Genomic DNA, 19,966 nt, shown 5'->3' on the forward strand with positions numbered 1-19,966 from the left:
CTAGGCCAGCATCCTGCAGGAAGCGGTTCAGTGAGGACTGGCTATACTTAGATCAGTGGTTCAGTCTCTCAGGTATGTTTGTGGAGAAAAACAGCCATCAAAGCAAAAGAAAAACAAGGATGCAGAGAACTGTCTCTTTTCTGTAGACAGGATTTGGTAAACTAAAAAGGGGAGTTTCAGTATATAAACTGCACTTCTATTCCTGGATAAAGCCTAAATTTATTAAGCAGCTGCTACTTTGTAATAAACACATAATTTAGACAAATATGTGACCAAATATGGGAATTTATGCTAGTTCATATGGACCTCTGAGGCAAAAGAACTCTTATTTAATTTGAATGTTTAGTAACTGTGTGAGGCTATCATATCAACATGGACCACACAAGAATTAAGATAGTTCTAAAGGTAAAAGTGAGTCCAACTCAGACAGACCTTAGTCACATGGCAAAGTGTAATTAATGAAATGTCCTAAGAGTGTATATTATCATTTAAATCAAGGGTGCAAAACATTAGGCCCGGGGCCAAGGGATTGTGGTCTGTAGAAGACTACACTCCAACCCACTTGATGTGATTTTACAAGTGTTAGAGCTTTCCCTACTGATTAAGACCACCGCCCATGGCCATCCATACCACACCAAAGTACGAGGGCACTTTCTGTGAATGAATGAAAACTCTATACTCTAAAATGATAATTACAGGAGCAACGATCTACTAGAACATTTTCTTGAACATTACATGTTTATCATGTTTCATTGGTGTCACACCCACTTCACATCAAAGCATCAAACAATTTAACATGAATTTAGCTGCACATCTGTGATTTAAATATCTGAATTTTTGGGGCCACAAAATTGCAGTTGGTTGACTTTTAATGGGTCCTATTTTCTTTTTATACATTTTGTACATTAATTTAAAAATTTAATAATCTGAGAATTTAACAATGAAAACAGTGGTTAGTTGACGGCCTTTTTAAACATGATTCAGCTAGATCTCTACTATAATAACCCATTATTGAGCAAGATTTCATATAGGCCTTATTAAATAAATAAAATTCAGGACTGATTTGATTTTCTCTCACTGTGGTAATGTGAAGTGCACATATTAACATCTGGGTGGTTAAGTTTTTTTTTTCTGTCCGTTTTCAAACAGCAGTACTTTGTGAATGCCTCGTGCTACCACGATGCATCAAATATCATCAGCAAAACTCGTCTTCTCTTCTTTCCCAAACTGAATTTTGTGAAGCTCACATTAGGGGCAGATGTCAGGTGTTCCCAGAAAAAGAATAAATAGGATGAAAGATGTTACTTAAAATTGCTTCACAAATAAGAGTGACAATGTTGATGTTTCCACTTTTATTGTCGGGATACTTGCTTCATGTAAAATATTTCAATACATTACAGTACAATGCATGTTCTGCCTGCCATCCTCCATGCGATTGGTTGGTTTTGTCATCATGTTGTAAGGCTTAACCACAGCACATGAGCAGTCAGCTATTGCAAGCTGCTTTGCCGCTCTCGCCATGAAAACAGAACCATGAAAACAGATTAAATTAGAAACTACTAAAATCTTTTTTTTTTTTTTTTGTCCTCTCTGAACAAAAACCCCTCAAAGCCACAGCTGCGAGTGGCTCCACATCCTCCCAGCATGTTTCACAGCAGCTCAGTAAAGTCCTCAGCTGAGGCCCTCGTAGGGCCGCTTGCACAAAATAAACAGACAGACAGGAGGACAGGAAATCTGTCAACGCTGGCAGTCACATAGCAGCTTTCAGTTTCGTCCGAGCTTCGACAGGAAAAGGGTAAACCAGCCGGGGTAGGCTGTAGGTAAAGGAGACAGGTTAAGAAGAAAGGGGGAGGATATGACGGAACAGATTAACATTTCCTTTAAACCACGCCATCTTCTCTTACATCCGAGATCCGAGTAACAGAAAAAGATTTGATTCAATCAAAATTTCCTTTTTTTTTTTTTTCCTTTTTTATTATTATTATTATTTTTTTTTTTTAAAACCTTCCTCCCACTTTGTGTCTCACCTATCACGTTTTCTCTATAACTGTGTTTCTAATACTGCGGTGTGTTATCTTTATCTGGAACAAAGTGAAGACCATTTCTTTCAGGCCTAACGCACTGCTGTAGAGATGGTGCTCTCTGTGAGGTGAAGTGGGGTGAGGCAGGGTGGGTTTTGTTGCCTTGGACGCCCCCCACATCCCTCGGTACATTCGTTCAGGTGGGCGTGGTGAGGGCTGTGTGTGTACATGTGTCTATTAACGTGTGTATGTGTGTGTGGGAGGGATGTTTCAGTAGCGGTGGGTCTGGTGGGAGTACTGGGGCGGCTGTTGGGAGGTAGAGGAATATCCCATGCTGCTCTGGGGCAGTGATGTGCTTGGTCCAGGGTTCTGGTAGGCAGCATGTGGATTGGAGCGCTACAGGAAGAAAACAACAAAGAAAGCAGTGACATATTCACAAAATCTTCTTTGTGTAATGGTTTAATTTGCATTTAAACTCAATGAACAACATATTCCAGTAAAATGATCACACTTTTAGTGTGGTGACATCTTAAATTCTGCATGCAAGAACAGTTGGATACATGGAAATTTCACTGTCATGTTAAGTAAAGTCACTTTTATTATGCAAAAACACCATCACTCCATGTTTCCAGTCAGATTAGATGGATTTGTGTCTGAGCATGTGTGTCACATCTGAAACACGATGATCCAACATTCACATCCGCCTCATGTTGCAGATCAAAAATGGTATTTGTTGCCATTTCTGGTTATGTGTGCAGCTAAAAAGCCATTTCCACATCATCCAGAAAGTAAAATAATACATATGTCAAGCATGAGAGGGTATTTAACATGTTCAGTTCTGCCACTGCGAAGAATATTAAAAGTATAAATCTTATAGTATATTATATTACATAGTATATTACCAATACTTACATCTCATGTAACATTCTTTTCAGAGTGGTTGCTATAATATTTTTGACCCTAGCCCACAACATCTTATGCTGTCGAGAGATTTCTAAACTTGTCTAGCCTGTGAATGGAGCGTTTCGTCTACAAAACAAAGCTATGCTATTTCACTGTATATGTATTCTATTAAAGTCGCTCGCTGATTTAATAAACAACAACATAGATGACAATCCAGAAACAGTGACAGTGAATATATGAGAAAGATGGATTTACCTGGTAGTCTGAGGTCATAATGAGGCCACCTGAGGTAGTGGTGGGCGGGACAACTCGCACTTTCTTTAGAGGCGGGCCCTGGGCGTGGCTGTTGTCTGGGTTGCCTGTGTGCCCCGCCCCATTTGTGTGGTTATTTCCCTGTTGCTGCTGCTGGTTTTTCTAAAGGGCACAAAAATATCACTTAAATTACACCCTGGACTGTATGAAGTTTCACTACATGTTACTCAGCTTTATTGTAAATTTTCTATATTTCTCATTTTACTTTTCTATATTACACCCATCTATATACCAATCAATTAATGTTTAATGACTTTAGTAATACAGCATGTGGCGTATGGATATGTAATATTTACTTTGTCTGCCTTGTCCTCTGGCTCCTCCTCTGTCAGAAACTCCCTCTTGGGGTAGGGAATCTGGCAACCTGCAAACACACTAGAGAAAAAAAAAGGCAAAGAGGCTTCTTCATCTTCAAACATTAATTCCCATGACTCTGAGCTAATTAGCTAAGAGACCCGCTCAAGGCATCCGTAGATCATGTGATTTAAGCTAAGGACGAACACAAGACAAAGAAACTATCTTGTGAGTTGAATGTAGTCTGTGTGTGTGTGGGAGTGTGTGGAAGTGTGTTCGGTGTAACTCACTCAGAGGTGGGTAAAGGCTCCTCTAAAAAGTAGGGGTCCTGCATGGCCTGCTCGGATGTGATTCTACGGATGGGGTCCATGGTCAATAGCTTTTGCAGCTGTAACATATAGTGCACCCAGAGTTAGTCTCAAACATGACAAATTCACACAATGAAAATGCACACTTTGTTTGTTAACTAACCACACTGGGCACTTTGCAAATCACACCCATTTAAATGCTTGTTAGGGAAAATTTCTAAGTAAGCCAATCACTTGACACAAAGTCAGTGCATTTAGACATACAGTCCTGGTCACATGGATCTGCTAAAGCTCAAACTGAACATCAGATTGAAGAAGAAAGGCGGTTTAAGTGACTCTGGCTGGCTGTTAGTGCCTGGTAGGCTGATTTCAGGGTTTATGACAATCTGTAGAGTTTACAGAGATAGTCATATCCCATAACGAGTGAATCTCTGGGGCCAAAAAAAAAAATAAAAAATGATGGCAGAGTCACTTGTCACCACAAGGTGTCCAGTAGAGCACTGCCAAATTTGCAACATGTCACAGCAAGAGAAGACCACACTGAAAGGCACTACAGTGAGTTTTGAACAGTAAATTAAGGCCAGTGAAGACAGGCTTGCCAAAACTGCCCAGTGGAGGTTCGGAAAAACAATTCCTAATCTGATGAGTATATTGATCCATCCAGCATTCCTATCCCCAGCTTCTTTCACACAGGGCTGTGCCTGTATTTCACTGTTCTGTGCAAAAGGTCAGCAACCGAATAAGGAGGCCACATCGTTGTTCCTGTAAGACAGCAGTTGAGACCAAATTCCAATACATCTCCTATGTCCTCCTACTCTGTGACGAGTGTCACATCTGCAGCTGCCGAAGGGTCTCATGATTAAGGGGTAGGGTGGAAATGCCGTTCAAGTTCTTTGCAGCTTGTAATCAGCATCCTTGGTGATTTACACTGTAATCAGACATTATGTCCGTAACTTAGTGGAGGCGCACCTCAGTTTGTTTTAAATGTCACCCCTTTATGATAACAGTGTACCATCTTCTCAAGGCTACTTTCAGCACAATAACGCATCGTGTCCCAAATCTCATATCATCTCATATTTTCTTGCCTCCAGTCAACAGATATTAATGCAATAAAGCACCTCTGGGAGGGAGAAAATCACATCATTGAGATGCTACCCACAACTGCATGATGCTAACATGTAAATATGTTCCCAGCATCTGAAGAATAAAGGAAGCTCTAAAAGCAAAAGTAACGTCAGGTATAAGCAACAAAATGGCAGATGACTGTAAACTCTTGCAAGTAATCGTCCTACTTCTCCTATCCTGACACATTTTAACTTACCAAGTGGAATGCTTTGCTGTCTGGTTTAACTTTATGTTTTTCCATGTACTTTATAAGGCTGCAGTTTGTGTATCTGTGGGAGAAAATTATATTAATGGCATGCCTTCAGTGGATTTATCCTGCATAACAATTATTAAATTAGTAAAAATCACACAAAGCACCCAGAAATGTCTTAACCAGCAGACCTGCTTTGCTCTGATCTTAAAAAAAAAGAAAAGAAAAAAAAAATAGGGCAGTGTTGCTCTGCAGACTCACGTGTTCCTCCTAAAGTCTTTCATCAGCGTGGAGTGTTCTGGCATCTTTTTGATGTCCTCCCAGTCTTTATCTGAGGAAAACACAAGATTACAGCGTGTCACACCCTCTCACGAAGGACATATTATGTAGGTTGTTTTTATTTTAAGCAAAAACGCTCATAATTTCCACACAACGCCCCATTGTTTATACAGTGCATAATCAATCTGCATTCTGGCAAACATAATAAGATCTATTTCCTACAAAACTGACATGAACTTGCTTATCTGGTAAGCATTCACATCCATCATCTCTAACCTTTTCAGCATAACCCCATAAATATACTTGCCAAACATGGCAACGAGACTGTAAGACTTCCCCCCCATTTTCTGCAGAATCTAAACAAAGTCCATCAAATACACTGGTGAATTATACAGCAAGACCAGGAGTGATAGTAGAAGGAAAAAGAGCAGGAGCAGCTTAAGTGAGCTGGAAAAAATAGGCCCAAATGTAGCCCTAGAAGTACAAGTTTCTGTGTTTGTGACTTGGCTTCATCTAACATGTCAGAGGATTGATGTGCAGAGCACTTAGACCACATTACTGCCTTTAAAAAAGAGAAGCCTGAAAAAGACCAAGGAATGGAAAAGGCTTTTCTTTCCACACAATTTCTCCACTGAATATGCAACACACTTTGTATAATAGCAGGTTAACCCCATTAATAGAAATACTGTGGAAAATCCGGTAAATCATTTCATGCATGTTTTAAATCGGGTCAATCAAGACTCACCGGCAGGGAAGCCCATGACATTAAAGATGCGGTCCAGCTGGTCATGATGGTAAGGGTTACTGGTCTTGATATCCTCCTGGCGACAGTGGAATATGGGCTCAGACGTCAGCAGCTCCGCAAAAATGCAGCCAATCGCCCAGATGTCTGTAAGCACGCACTAATTTCAGCTCAACTGGTTGCACATGTACACACAAGGAGGACAGAAAGACAGATGGTGCCGCACAATCTCACCGATGGCTTTGGTGTAGTGCCGAGCTCCCAGGAGCAGTTCAGGTGCTCTGTACCAGAAGGTGACCACCACAGGGTCGAGATCGGCTAAAGGCTTCAGCGGTGAATTGAAGAGACGAGCAAACCCCATGTCCGCTGCACAATGGGTATGTGTGTCAATGAACCGACAGATAAACTAAGCAGCAAATAAGTTTTAAAAACGAAACACTATACATACCAATCTTTACTCTACCCCTCTCTGGCCCTTCCCCCATCACTAAAATGTTCGCTGGTTTCTGATGGAGACAAAGACACACAAACACAGATAAAAATTTTTCCACACTCCAGACATCTGACAGGAAAACTTCCCAGTAATTAATTCAGCTTTGTTTGGCCCAGTTTCTGAACTACAGCCCTGCATGTGTAATGCAATCAAAACTCTTTCTTGCTGCCCTCTAGTGGACAAATGACTGCAATTTCCCGAACAGGAGAGAGAAAGTCTACCACATTTCGATCTCACTTACGGCAGAAAACTGACATCCTGTTCATGTGTTAACAAGTTAGTTACTCACCAAACAACCTAAGAATACTGTTCATTTACATATTCATCTGAACACATACAGACTGACACATGCACTCCACATATTCTCAGCCCAATAGCAATCTTTACGTCTCTCATTAACAGTTTAACCTAATTTTCCCTTGTAGCCAAACACCCTCCTCTCCCCCCAATCCTCTTACAAGATCTCTATGAAGGACCCAGTTAGCGTGAAGGTAATGGATGCCATCCAGAATCTGATAGAGCAGAGACTTCACCATTCCTCTAGGCAACTGAAGCGGCTTCTTGTTGGCCTTAGATGCTCTGTGGAACTTAATAATGTGCTATGGAAAGAAAGGGTAAACAGTGAGCAGGGCTTTGCACGTACAGACTGACTGAAATGCATGTTCTTTTGCTACAGATGATCACAAAAATGTAAGTGTGCTGCAGGCGAGTTGAGAGAACCTAATGTTTGTGGCATGTGTTTCCACTTCCTTGGGAGGGGAATGCAATTGTTGGAGCTCTGTGGCAGAAAACTGCATCTAACTCAGTTCTGATTCTCTGCCAGCTGTTTCTGTCAACTGTAATGCAGCAGAGGTTTAACTGCTCAACGTGGAATACTTCTTGGTGGATGCGTGTGCTTTAATGAGACTTACCAGTGCATAATTAGCACTATTTCAAGTCTCATTCCTTATTACTGGTTGAAGGCGAATGTGAATGCATTGGCATTAAAAGGACATGCAAAAAATAAAAAACAAATAAACAAAAAAAACAGCTATCAAATTGCATGCACATTTATGACCTAATTATGAAGAGAGGCCTATTTTAAGTCATGTCTTTGTGCTCATAAAGATAGGTGGAAATCTGCAACCCATGCATGCATATGAATATAAACTAATAAAGAAATGCTTAAAACAAACTATTTAAAACCCCCCAACATGCATTACCCCCATAATATGTGTGATAAGTCATGTCATGCAGGTCAAGTGTGTGTATATGTGTGTGTTGTGTGTTTGCATTTTACCCAGAGATCATGTTCAGCATAGTCAAAGAGCAGCCATACTTTACGGTCAGCATGTGACAGGAAAACCTTCTGCAGTGAGATGACATTGGGGTGCTTCAGCTCCCGCAGCAGCTGCAACGTACAAACCCACTCAGAAGGCCAACCACACAATCTCATTACAGACATCATGAATGAAAATGACGTAACGAAAGAGAAACTTTGCGCTTATTTTTGTGACTGTATTGATTACCAGAGATTATACTTAAACAGGGGGGTGGACACGATATCATCTCCTCAACTGAACACTTTCAATCTTTGGCAGTAAGATGCTTTTTTTTGTTTGTTTTTTTAAATGCTTGTGAGGCAATACTTTATATCACTAATTCTGTGTCTACTCTCTATATGCACTGCATTAACATCTGCTTCCTGACTTTCAATTTTACGATTGCTTGCACAAAAACTAGCGTGTGAATGTCATTCAGACGTTACATAAAGTGCCTGGAATGGCACAAAGGTGTTTAATCACAGACCAAACAAAAGGAACAGAGTAAGCCAAGCAGCTCTTACTGCAATCTCTCTGCAGGCTGACATGGAGATGCCAGTGCCTTCAATCTGCTTGAGGGCGTAGTCCTTATCATCCTTCCTACAAACACACACACACAGAAAGGTAGAGCAACATCAACACCAGACCAGTCCAGACTGAGGGCCCCCTGAGAGCCGTTTGCACAGCAACATAAAGGGGGGCACTTGGCAGCTGCCAGTGGGACTCTGAGAAGAGGCCGAGTTGCATTACCTCCAAATTTGTGTAATCAAGCTCACCTCTGAGGGTCAAAACAATAGAGAGGGAAAGGAAACAGGGCCTGTCTGGCAGCTGGCAAGGGACAAACAGAGCACTGGCACTGGCGCTTACTTGAACGAATTGGTTACAACCCCTCCCTCTGCCGGGCCTAAATCATCTCATAAACCCAAGCTTTGTGCCTCCTCAGGCCTCGTCCAAAAGCAGCAGCGCAACTCTGCTAAAAAGTCTAATAAAAAAGCAGGCTCCTAAAGCGAAATACAGACATCTTTAAACACTTTAGGGCTCTTTTGTGTGGTTCCTGCTGCCAGTATGTCCGGGCTGTAATAACGGGACTAGTAGCTTAAACCATCTTGAGCTCTCCCCCAGCTCTGGTCCAGACACAGTTAAGGCTGTTACAAGGCTGGCATTAGAAACAGCAGGAAGGTTTTAGGAAGAAAGGTGGGTGGTGCCCTGGCATCCTGAGGGATTAGCACACTAACCACCACATGAGTCTACAGTTTGGGTTCAGCTAGTTCCCTTACTTTACTTCATGCAAAGGCTAAAAGCATAAAAAAAACCCGCAAAAATGTTAAAATTGGGTAAAAAACAAACAAACAAAGAAAACAAACAAAAAAAACAAAACACTAAAGAGTGCAAAAACTGGGCATAACTAAAGATTATTTTTTGAATTCACACAAAATCTTGTATAAGTCTCTTTGCAGCCATGTAGCTCATGTATAAGAACGACTTTAAAAAAAAGAAGAAGACATCAACAAGTGCTTCCACATGCACCTGCTGTATTACATTTACAACATCACATGGGAGAGGGAATTTAAAAAAAAACACTTTAGCTTAAATAAAATAAAAAAAAATAGTACCTAGAGTTAGGCATATAAGTGACAAAACAGATGCATGAAAAGGGAAAGCTCCAATCCCGGTGGTAAACCGTATGTCGGTGTTTTTTGTGCGCGACACAAAGCTCCATCAGCATCCCAACAGTGCGAGCTCAAACTGCTCACTTTTGTCTCTACACAAACCCAATGCAACACTCCCACATCTGCAAGTGGCCTTGAAAGGGGGAGGAAGAGGAGAGAGGTAACATTTATTTGGAAGATGAGAAGACAGGCAGGAGGCGGGGGGGTAAGCTGGCTAAGGGTTCACTGGCTAAAAGGCCTTGCTGCTCATCAACTCACCCATCTTTTCTCTTCGCCTTGTATACATGGCCGTAGGTGCCTCTACCCACTTTGCATCCTTCGTACTCAAACAGGTCCTCGACACGCTCTCTTTCGCCGGTCAGCTTCACTTTAAAATCATAGTCCATTTTCACCACCGTCTGGCCTGAATGTATCTGCTCCTTCCTTTTTTTAAAGCGTCGCTTGGGAGGCAACTAGGCTCCTCCACCGAGCTCGGTTTGGTAATTCAGCTAGTTGCCTTCTCCAGCGTGGCTCTTTCCTTCCTCCAGCCCGGCTTTCACATCGAGTTCTCGTCTTAAAATTAAAGCTCCGGAGGAGATAGGCGGTGCTCCGAGATAGTCCAGGTGCAAACGGAGCCCCAAATATATTCCTTTATCTTGTTGCTGCGTTTCTCTTCAGCCGGTATCTGCTCCAAAGGGACGCACTTCACTCGGTAACGACGGCGTATTCGCGCACGGCATTGTCGTAAAACGTCGTGAAGACAGCCCTGCAGCAGAGAAAGAGCCAAAGAAAAAATGGGTAGACTGACTACACCACGTGGAAATTCTCAGTCTCACTCAAATATAGCTGCGATATGACTTGATTTCATCATATCGTTTTTATGCTAAGGAGAAGTTAGCTTATTCTTTTCCGTATTGTGGGTTATTACGTGGCTATAAAAGGGCCGTGCAAACAAATATCTGCATATTCTGTCCACCACAAAGAAAGCAGACATGCGTTTGATTTTAATTCAAGAGAATAAGTAAAGTATGGTTTAAATAGCACTATATTACGAAAAGAAAAAGACTGTCCAAACAGATTAATGTTGAATGGGCAAGCACGGGATAAAATAATGAAACAATATACTTTTAAACTCTTTTTATCATCTTCTTTTTGCTGCTCCCTTTAGTGGTCACCACAGTGGATCATCTCCCCCCATCTCACCATATCTCTAGCATCCTCCTCTGTTACACCAACCCTCTGCATGTCCCCCTTCACTACGTCCATGAACCTCCTCTGTGGTCTTCCTCTTTTCCTCCTCCCTGGCAGCTCCATCTTCAGTACCTTTATTCAATATATCCACTATCCCTGCTCTGCACATGTTCAGCACTCTTGAGGTGTGCCTCTGATATGCTAATTTCTAATCCTGACCCTCCTGGTCCCACTCCCATTGGAAATCTAAGGGAATCAGTTTAAAGTATTTTAAAAGTGGAAAACTGCTATGATTGGTCCAAGAACCTATCAACTCATCACCATACCCTGAGATGTTGGAAGAGCTATTTTAGTTTCTGCAGCCAGCAACCTATATAATTTCCAATAAAGAATGGCAGTTATGACTGAGATACAAGATATGATTAGCTGAATATTTAAAATAATTTAAACGAAGGCAAACAAGAACCCTAATGTGGTATGGAAGCTTGTTCCCACCACTAAAAAAAAGTCAAGATTTCTGGGTTTTAATCTGAAAATTTCATCTTACTAACTCACATTTCTGAGAAAATAACTTTGAAGTTTTAGATAGTATATTTGATAGTATAGTATAGCTGAATAAAAGTATACCAACTTTATAAATGATGCTTTTACACTGACATTCACTGCTGTCACCTAGGTCAGCCAAACCTTGAGCTTAGCTTTGATGTTATGTTAGGTAGGAACTATTATAGCCGGGCATCTTGTTTTTGACCGACGCTGTAGTGCAGCACCGCTGGTCCCATCTTGATTTGAGAGAGCAGAGGGAGCAAAGCGAACCGTCCATATTACAGCTGCCTCGTCAGGTACGAAATTCTTTTATATGCCACTGTCAACTCTTATAAAAGTGTGTTAGGGTTAAGTGATAGGTTCCGTGTACTCCCACTGCTTGAGAAAATGTTCTGTCATAATAAATTATGATAAGTTAATGAGCCTCGCAGCTCGCTGGTGGGTCGGCTAGCGGAGCTAAGTGATAGTCGCTAACGCTGGTTGTGCTAACGAGCTAGCGCTGAGTTAGCAGCTGAAGCATTGCGCACTTAAATGGCTTTTAAAATATCTACAATTCTAATTGTAATGTTGAGCCAATGTTGTCGTTAATCGCTACTATGTGTCAACATCTTGATTTTGTAATTCTCTAATAGCGCTGACGAGATTCTTTGTCTTTCACTGTTTGCCCTGCGTTTACATGGAGGAAGCCTCCCTTTCGGTTTATCACGGCCCGCCTATGTTCAACACTGATTGGACGCCTGGCGTGTCCGTCTTTGAGATTACGCCGCTGATTGGTGGCTAACCAGGATGACAACGCCAGTTTTGTTGCTTTATTCCGCTGCCTTCAACATGGCCTTCCGTGGATACTGTTGTCACTGCGTTAATGTTAGGTTTCGTGATGACTGCTTCATTGTTACACTACCCCTTAGATTTACCGTGGTAGGGATTTAACTGAGCATGTGCATACATATTAAATTTGATGAATTTTCGGCGCTAGCCTCTAGGCTAAACGTTAGCAAGATTAACGTAGCCATTTCCATTCTTTTGCTGTAAGTGTTTCGACAGAAAATGGATGGCGTTGATTTAACTGTTGCCCTTGGGTAGAAATAGTCACTCAAAGACAACGTTGAGCAAACAGCTCATATTTGCACTGTGTTTTGCGCTGGTCTTATTTATAGCAACTGCTCGCGTTATAACAGTTTGATCTTTGCCTGTCCATAACCGAATCGGATGACCATTAGCTAACACATGACTTGTTCATCTGCAACATATTAGAAAGACAAATATCTACAGAGGGTAAATTTAAGTGACAGATCATCCGTGACTGACTCTTGCTTATTTGTCTGCCAGCACTTTATACGGTGATGGACCCTCCTGGTGGGGGAGATGAACGGAGGAGGCAGGCAGAGCGTCTTCGAAGGGAGGAGGCGTACTATCACTTCATTAATGAACTGAGTGAAGAAGAGTACCGTCTAATGAGAGATGGCAACCTGCTGGGCACTCCTGGTAAGGAGGGGCACTTGATGCTTTTGCACAGTGTTGTTGGATCTGTACCCACAGTTATTTTTATTGTACAAAAAAACAAAAAGCCCATGAAATTTTGTTTTATAGGGGAGGTGACTGCTGAAGAGCTCCGCCAGCGTCTGGATGGAGCAAAAGAGCGTTTGTCATCTCAGCCTTCTACCGAGCAGCACTCGCAGACTTCTGAGTCTGGAGAGCAGCAGAGCAGCAGCGGTGAGGGAGAAGAGAGAGGTGCTGGAGGGAGACGAGGAGCAGGTAGGAAGGACGACTTCCCTTAATCTTTCCAGATCTGGCTTTCGTGATGTTTTGTTATGTTAAGCCCCAAAGTCACTTTTGAGTTAAATGGCTCTGTGGTATAGTGGTAGAACATTCACCTTACATGCAAAAGATCTGTGGTTTGATTCTGGGGTGAGAAGCAGACCCAGCTGTTCACCATTAGCTGTCGTTTTGTCTGGTTGTGCACCTCGTGACTTTTGTAATCTGGCAGATTGTGCTGCTAGCGCTGCAGCAGGGTTTAAGATAAGAGTTTACAATCATGTCAGTTTTCGCTGCAGTTTTAAAGTGTATCAGTAGAGAAGGTCAGAGATTCGCAGATTATTCCCAATATATAGGGAGATGCTGCAGCAGTTTGAAGAGATGGAAAAAAATTTGCTCTGGATTTATTTCAAATGTCTTTACTTTCAGTTTTGTCTACTTCTCTTCCTATATCAGCGCTAATGTGGTATTGTCTGAGTCGCGGCACCTGTCATTCATCAGAATACAGCAGCAGCTACCTGCGCCTGTCCAATGAGAGCAAATAGAAGTGACTATGTGACAAGCACTGGTGACGTGTGAAGTCACAAACAAAGGGGTATACCGGGGTCTTTAGGGATCCATCTGCTGTGGTGACCCCTAAAGCTGTGTACACACTGGAAGCAATTCACAGCAATGTGGCGACTAGAGACCCTAGAAAGTCATCAAAATTCAAGTGAATAAAGACAAAATGACTGCAGGGGAAAGGAAGTAGGTGTCATTCGTGATAAACCTTTGTCAACATTCAGAGGAGTAAATGAACAGACTAGTAATGAGACTAAAGACTACCCATGATTGACATATGACCTGGTAGTAAACTTATTAGGGGGTTACCGAGGGAACTGGAGCTTAGAATGTCCACAAATGACTGGCCATCAGCTTCAAAGCAATGTCCAGTGAACGAATCATCCATGGCGGTGTCTTCTTATATGTTGTTTCCCGCCTGGATGCACCAATCACGGAGAGGCACCTGCACACTCAGATTTCATATTACACAAAATAACGACAACAGTTGTAACACAGCCAAAAGTTACTTAATTTTTGATTTAAAAAAATGTGACAGGAAAAACACAAAATAATCTTTAAGGACTTGACTTTGGCAGCAATAAAAAGAAAAAGGAAAAAAAAGGATGACAAAAGACAGGCTTCGCAATATGTCCTGTGAAGGTCTTGTATTTATTTTAAACCTTGCCTAAGCTGGTACCAAACAAGACGGCGTGCTTTGTAGAACCGTGTTTGTATTTATGTTTTAGCCTGACAGTAAATGCAGTCTAAGTACTGGTTTTGAATAGTTTAAAATGGCTTTCATATTGTTGCAAGAGAACAAAAGCAAGATTTCTGCTAGAGACCTGTGTAAAGAGAAGTAGATTTAATGATTTTACCTAGTCGTAACCTTTTTTTTTCTCTTCTACTTCTTCCTACAGGGGGCGCAGAACCCGGAGCAGAAACTTCTAATGGTGACTCATTACTGGAGTGGCTGAATACTTTCAGACGCACTGGTAATGCTACTCGCAGCGGACAGAGTGGCAATCAGACATGGCGTGCTGTCAGCCGGACCAACCCGAACAGTGGAGAATTCCGCTTTAGCCTGGAGATCAACATCAACCATGACCAGCCAGAGCCAGGGGAGCATAATGAGACTGTGGATGCCTCAGACCCACCAGTGACTGCCCCAAATACATCACCCTCAATACGAACTGCTTCCTCCTTTTCAACCTCTCGACCTTCAACCACGCCAAGGCCTGCCCCGTACCCTACCCCCCGCCCAGCCATCAGTAGGCGGGTGCAGACACGGCGTACACGCAGCAGCACTACCACACTTTCTATGAGCCCCCCTGCACTTCCTCCACCAGTGGCGTCCTCAGCTGCTATTCAAAGGAGAGGTGGCACTTTGCACTCTTTAACACCTCCTCCCAACGTTCCAAACCCTCCTCCTGATCAAACTATACCTGTACAACAGCAAGCCTTGAATGTAGAAGGAGAGCAGGGGCGTAATGATGCGCCTGCTTCTATAGACTGCCCCCGGGTGTCATCCCAGTCTGCGACACAGGCTCCAGCAGCGGGACACGAATCCCGTGGCAGTAGGACTCGATCGCATGGTCGCACACGCAGAGCTGCATATGGAAGTGGGCTTTCATCGCGCGTGTCAAGGCGAAGTCGTTCCCCTTTACACAGAGTTAGTGTTGCTAGTACCACTCTGCCATCCAGTAGTGATTCCAGCAGCTCATCCATTAATACTGTTGAATCAGGCAGTGGCACAGCCTCTGTGTCAATGGAGACTGGAGAGGCTGTGTCAGAACCCGTTGTTCCAACGGAGCCAGCTGTAGAGATGGTTGAACGTGAAAGTGAATCACAAGTAATAGGAGCAGGAAGTTCAGCAGTGCGAAGACATCCGACCATCATGTTGGACCTGCAGGTGAGAAGGATTCGACCTGGTGAAAACCGCGATAGAGACAGCATCGCCAGCAGAACACGATCTCGTGCTCGCGTTGCTGAAAATACAGTGACATTTGAAAGCGACAGTGGTGGATTTCGACGCACCATTTCTCGCTCTGAGCGAGCTGGGATTCGCACCTACGTCAGCACTATTCGGATTCCTCTGAGGCGTATCAGTGAGACAGGCCTGGGTGAACCCAACTCCACTGCCCTACGTTCAATCTTGCGCCAGATCATGACTGGATTTGGAGAGCTTAGCTCCCTAATGGAGACAGAGGCCGATTCCGAAACTGTTGCACCTAACCATTCAGATCCTAATGGTACAAACGGTAACAACAGCCCAGGCAGTCGCGTGAATACAAATGAGAGTGCACCTGGCCAGGTTAGTACAGGTGGGGTAGTTCACGAGAGGGTGGGGCTGGTGAGAAGTGATGAGGACCAGAATGGGCAGGCTAGGCTCGGAGGAGTAGTGAGCACCACAGATGGACGGCCTACCAGCAGGGACACCAACAACCTAGTAGAGAACGGTACTCTACCCATCTTGCGGCTGGCACATTTCTTCCTGCTCAATGACGAAGAGGATGATGAACATCCGAGGGGCCTGACCAAAGAGCAGATTGACAATCTATCAACGCGTACGTATGGTCAGGCCAGCCTGGAGGGGGAGATTGGTCGAGCCTGCAGCGTCTGCATAAACGAGTATGTCCAAGGCAACAAGCTGCGCCGCCTGCCCTGCTCTCACGAATTCCATGTCCACTGCATCGACCGCTGGCTCTCTGAAAATAACACCTGCCCCATCTGCAGGCAGCCTATACTTTCAGTGCATCATGACTGACCTATTATCTCACAAACACAACTATCCCGCTCCTGGCTCCCTGAACTGAGCAGATCCAAGTGGGCTTTGCATGTACATAGCGCTTTCATGGTTTAATTTCTTTGATTGCTCATTGTGTTGAAGAAGGTTGAACCAAAAGTGTGGAATAAGAAACTATAAATGCAGAGAATAAACAAAACTTTATTTTTTTAGACCTTTGGTTTTCAACAACTCATTATTTTCTTTTCTTCTTCCTGTGACCTAGTTCGCTTGACTCTGCGATGACGCTTCAGAAACTTGTCTATAGAAGGCATTGATGCTTATTAAGGAGCTCCTGTAGCTGCTGCTGAATAGTCTCACTTTAAATCTTTGATGTCTGACACGCGGCAACGTCTCTGTGACGGCTGGACTATACAAATCACTTCTAGGCTCGATTTCTCTTCCAGTATAGGATGTAAATAACTCACCACTGCTTATATTTAAGGGTTTTGAAGAAAGCTGCTCTTCACATGCGATTTATTCAGAATGGAAGCAGGAAGCTTAGATTATTTTAGCTTCATTTTTCAACATCCATTTTAAAGTGTCCCATTACAATTGGTTAAGAATTGTTTATTTGTCGGGTATAAATGAGGAATGTCTTTAATTTTGAAACTATACTCTGTCCATCTAGTAGTATTTGTTTAAGCCCTTAAGTCCCATATAGTCACAACATAGTAGTCATCCATTAAAGTAACCTGCTAAAAACAGCCACTTTGAAATCATTAACATTAGCCATATGAGCAGCACAGTTTCAATGAAATGCAAAATGTGATAATCAGGAATTCAGACTTGTCAGTATGAGTTGTGCAATGCAGAGGGGAAAAAACAGTATTGTTTGTTTTGCTGTTCATTGTTGTTTACATTGTAACGCCTGAATATCATCTCCACTTAAAGTCTTGTTAAGAAATTGATGTTTGTTCTTGGTTCCTGTTTTTAGGTCCACACCTGACAGGACCTTTGTCACGAGGTTGCGTAGTTAGCCTCTCACATGGAATTAAAAACAAAAAGAAAGAAATTGATTTTCAGTTTTTGCGGTTCTCTGGCTAACTCATAAGTCTTTATTCATGAGACTGGTGCAGGAAAAATGTTTTTTCGATAATGAACTTGTCCAGAAATGTTCTGCTAATGAGAACCTGTTTACTCATTTTTTGCCCCCCTGATTGGGTCTGTGCAATGATAGCTATCTGTTAAAGTTTCATTGCAAGTGCACACGTGTGAATAAGGCCGTGCTAGTAATATATTTCTCTTTGCTCTTTGTTTGTTTTTACATAACATGGACAAATGTTGCATTTCTAGTGTAAAACAGGTGGGATATTTAGCTGAGCCACCCAGTCAGCATTTTCCCCACCAGTGTCACTTTGTACATCGGTGATTGCACAAGAGCTACTCTGCCTGTGCAGTTAACACATCACTAACAAAGCTGCAGGATTTGTGCAGTTTAGTCTGTAAGAGTGTGTGTGCGTGTGTGTGTATGATAATTATGTGCGTGTGAGGGGGGGGGGGAGGTCCGGTGTACCAATCAAACCTGGTTCTCAGAAGGCTTCTCTCTGGTGCATGTTCACCTTAGATAAAATTGTGGGCAGTTCAGGAGTAACTATTTATTCTGTTTGTATTTAATAAGATGGAAATCGACCTCTGAAATATGAAATGTTACAATGTGATGAGAGTAAATGAAATGGTTATGATGAACATGTTACTATGTAATAAAATGAAGACGGTTTTCTTCTCTGCTCCTTAACAGTGTAATAAAATGCCGCTTTGTTATGCTGGAATTTCTACTGTATGGATGTATATGGTTGAAACTGTGTCTGCGCAGTGATTACGGCCAGGGCATCATCCCATGCCACTCTTTAGAGGATATAATAGATTAATCATCACACTTTAAATCAAACAACCACCACCAAAAGAATTCACTTTAATTTTATTATGGTGATCTTACAAGTGTAATGAGGAGAGTAACTTTAAAAAAAACCACACACACACAAAAAGAACAGTTATTGAAATAATCTGTGTTAAGATATGAAAAACAAAGTTTGGACATTGTTAGTTCTCAGTTTTCAAAGCTAATTCATTAAAATGTACTATGAACACACACCTATCTATACGAGATCATTTGCATAATTATTAAACTAATATACAATAAGCTCAAACGTCCCAATGTTTTTATACTGAAAAATCAAGCAAAAGTATCAAATTTCACTCACACTCAGCGAAACTGATCATGAGCTACATCGATGTAAACCATATATTTGATTGGCACTTTGGGCAAGTTTTCAACTTGTAGCAATTTTTACATTTATATTTCATTGTATTTATTTTTCTATTAGGTACCTACTTCTCTTCTCCGTGTTTTCATTTTGTTTTATAGACCTGTTTACCTGGTTGCCTTAGCGACAGAAAGCGAAATAGAGATTACACGCGCTTAATTATGCGCGTCTTTGGCGTGCGCACCAGCGTGCCATGGATACGCAGAGACTCTGTCTCCGTGACGTGCGCTTCTTCCAGGTTCCCAAGCAGGCCAGAACGACCCTCGGTCCTCCGGGAAACGTGGCAGATGTAAACAGCAGCACTGGCTACCAATAATCGGATCTATTTTTAAAGACCTTGTTATCTCTGAACTTCCACTCAGCACTTTTAATTGACCTAAGCGATAAAAGCATAAACGATTATATAATAATATATAAACTTTTTAAAAAGTACTTTGAAAACAAAGTTGCTGAGAATTTCTAATAACAAGGGAAATCTTCTAAAAGACTTAGCTGTTTGTTCAGTAAAATGTTTCTGGCTGTATCTTTATGTATTTATCTCACACTGAGCCTCTAGAGACCGGGAGCGCTTACGCGTCTTATCCTCATCCCATGCGCGCTCCCGTGGCTTGTCTGAAGCAGTGTCATAAAGCAAAACCGAATACGAGCAAAAATGTCTCGCCTTTCCTTAAAAATATGAGCCTATTAAGCGTTCACTAAAACCATTTCCAAGTAAAATAAAATAAGATTTAAAAAAAGAAAAGAAAATATATTGTGAAAAAGTGGCTGTTTTCACAATATAACAAACATTTACAGTATAGATATACTGTATATAAATATATATATATGTTATAATATATAAGATATATATTTTTCATTTATTTATTTTATGCCCCTTTTATACTTTATATTTTAGACACAGAAAGGCAGCCAAATGATAGTTGGCTTTTAATATAGAATATAGTGAAAAAAAGATTTAAATAATTTCAAGTGTTTTGTGTGTGTATATAAAAGGAAGACTTTTATTTTATCCTTGTGACAATAAAGCTTTGAAACTTGAAACTACATTTTGCTATTAGCAGGTTATGTAGCGTGACAGTTATTAGTGTGTGTACTGTTTGTTTTTTTCACTTTAAAAACAAAATCAATTAATTTATTTTCTATCCTCTTAAAGCCCGAGGAATAAAACAATTGCCAGAAAATTATATATATATATTTTGAAAATGGAGGATTTATTGAACCATCTGATTAAATTAAAAAAAAATAAAAATAAATATTAATTTCTA

At 41.7% G+C, this 19,966-nt stretch overlaps 2 protein-coding genes across 3 annotated transcripts; one reads left to right on the plus strand and one right to left on the minus strand.

Moving 5' to 3' along the window:
* Positions 1 to 1,337: 1,337 nt before the first annotated feature.
* Positions 1,338 to 10,378, minus strand: cdk8 (cyclin dependent kinase 8). The gene is made up of 13 exons (XM_026180211.1): positions 9,897 to 10,378; positions 8,493 to 8,568; positions 7,947 to 8,057; positions 7,126 to 7,266; positions 6,623 to 6,680; positions 6,409 to 6,540; positions 6,178 to 6,321; positions 5,415 to 5,484; positions 5,160 to 5,232; positions 3,821 to 3,918; positions 3,533 to 3,611; positions 3,180 to 3,338; positions 1,338 to 2,417 (listed from the first exon to the last, which is right to left on the minus strand). The coding sequence occupies exons 1-13, from the start codon at positions 10,022 to 10,024 to the stop codon at positions 2,292 to 2,294; spliced, it is 1,395 nt and encodes a 464-aa protein (XP_026035996.1). The 5' UTR covers positions 10,025 to 10,378; the 3' UTR covers positions 1,338 to 2,291.
* A 1,133-nt stretch (positions 10,379 to 11,511) lies between these two features.
* rnf6 (ring finger protein (C3H2C3 type) 6) lies at positions 11,512 to 18,206 on the plus strand. 2 transcript variants are annotated; one of them, XM_026180086.1, is made up of 4 exons: positions 11,512 to 11,650; positions 12,684 to 12,839; positions 12,945 to 13,109; positions 14,570 to 18,206. In XM_026180086.1, exons 2-4 carry the CDS (start codon positions 12,698 to 12,700, stop codon positions 16,414 to 16,416), a joined length of 2,154 nt encoding a protein of 717 aa, XP_026035871.1. In that variant the 5' UTR covers positions 11,512 to 11,650; positions 12,684 to 12,697; the 3' UTR covers positions 16,417 to 18,206. The 2 variants fall into 2 exon arrangements, with proteins under 2 accessions (XP_026035871.1, XP_026035872.1); XM_026180087.1 differs by lacking the exon at positions 11,512 to 11,650 and adding an exon at positions 11,665 to 12,272.
* The last annotated feature ends 1,760 nt before the right edge of the window (positions 18,207 to 19,966 follow it).

This window comes from Astatotilapia calliptera, chromosome 9, assembly GCF_900246225.1.
Source record: "Astatotilapia calliptera chromosome 9, fAstCal1.2, whole genome shotgun sequence".
NCBI lineage: Eukaryota > Metazoa > Chordata > Actinopteri > Cichliformes > Cichlidae > Astatotilapia > Astatotilapia calliptera.

What these genes read in the sequence shown, in the direction of transcription:
- cdk8 (XM_026180211.1), bottom strand. Translation starts at nt 10,024, where the DNA reads ATGGACTATGATTTTAAAGTGAAGCTGACCGGCGAAAGAGAGCGTGTC. An exon ending in GCACTACACCAAAGCCATCG is followed by an intron (nt 6,322 to 6,408) that starts GTGAGATTGTGC and finishes GCGTGCTTACAG; the next exon opens with ACATCTGGGCGATTGGCTGC. An exon ending in TTATGACCTCAGACTACCAG is followed by an intron (nt 2,418 to 3,179) that starts GTAAATCCATCT and finishes TTCTTCCTGTAG; the next exon opens with CGCTCCAATCCACATGCTGC.
- rnf6 (XM_026180086.1), top strand. Translation starts at nt 12,698, where the DNA reads ATGGACCCTCCTGGTGGGGGAGATGAACGGAGGAGGCAGGCAGAGCGT. An exon ending in CAACCTGCTGGGCACTCCTG is followed by an intron (nt 12,840 to 12,944) that starts GTAAGGAGGGGC and finishes TTTGTTTTATAG; the next exon opens with GGGAGGTGACTGCTGAAGAG. An exon ending in TGGAGGGAGACGAGGAGCAG is followed by an intron (nt 13,110 to 14,569) that starts GTAGGAAGGACG and finishes TTCTTCCTACAG; the next exon opens with GGGGCGCAGAACCCGGAGCA.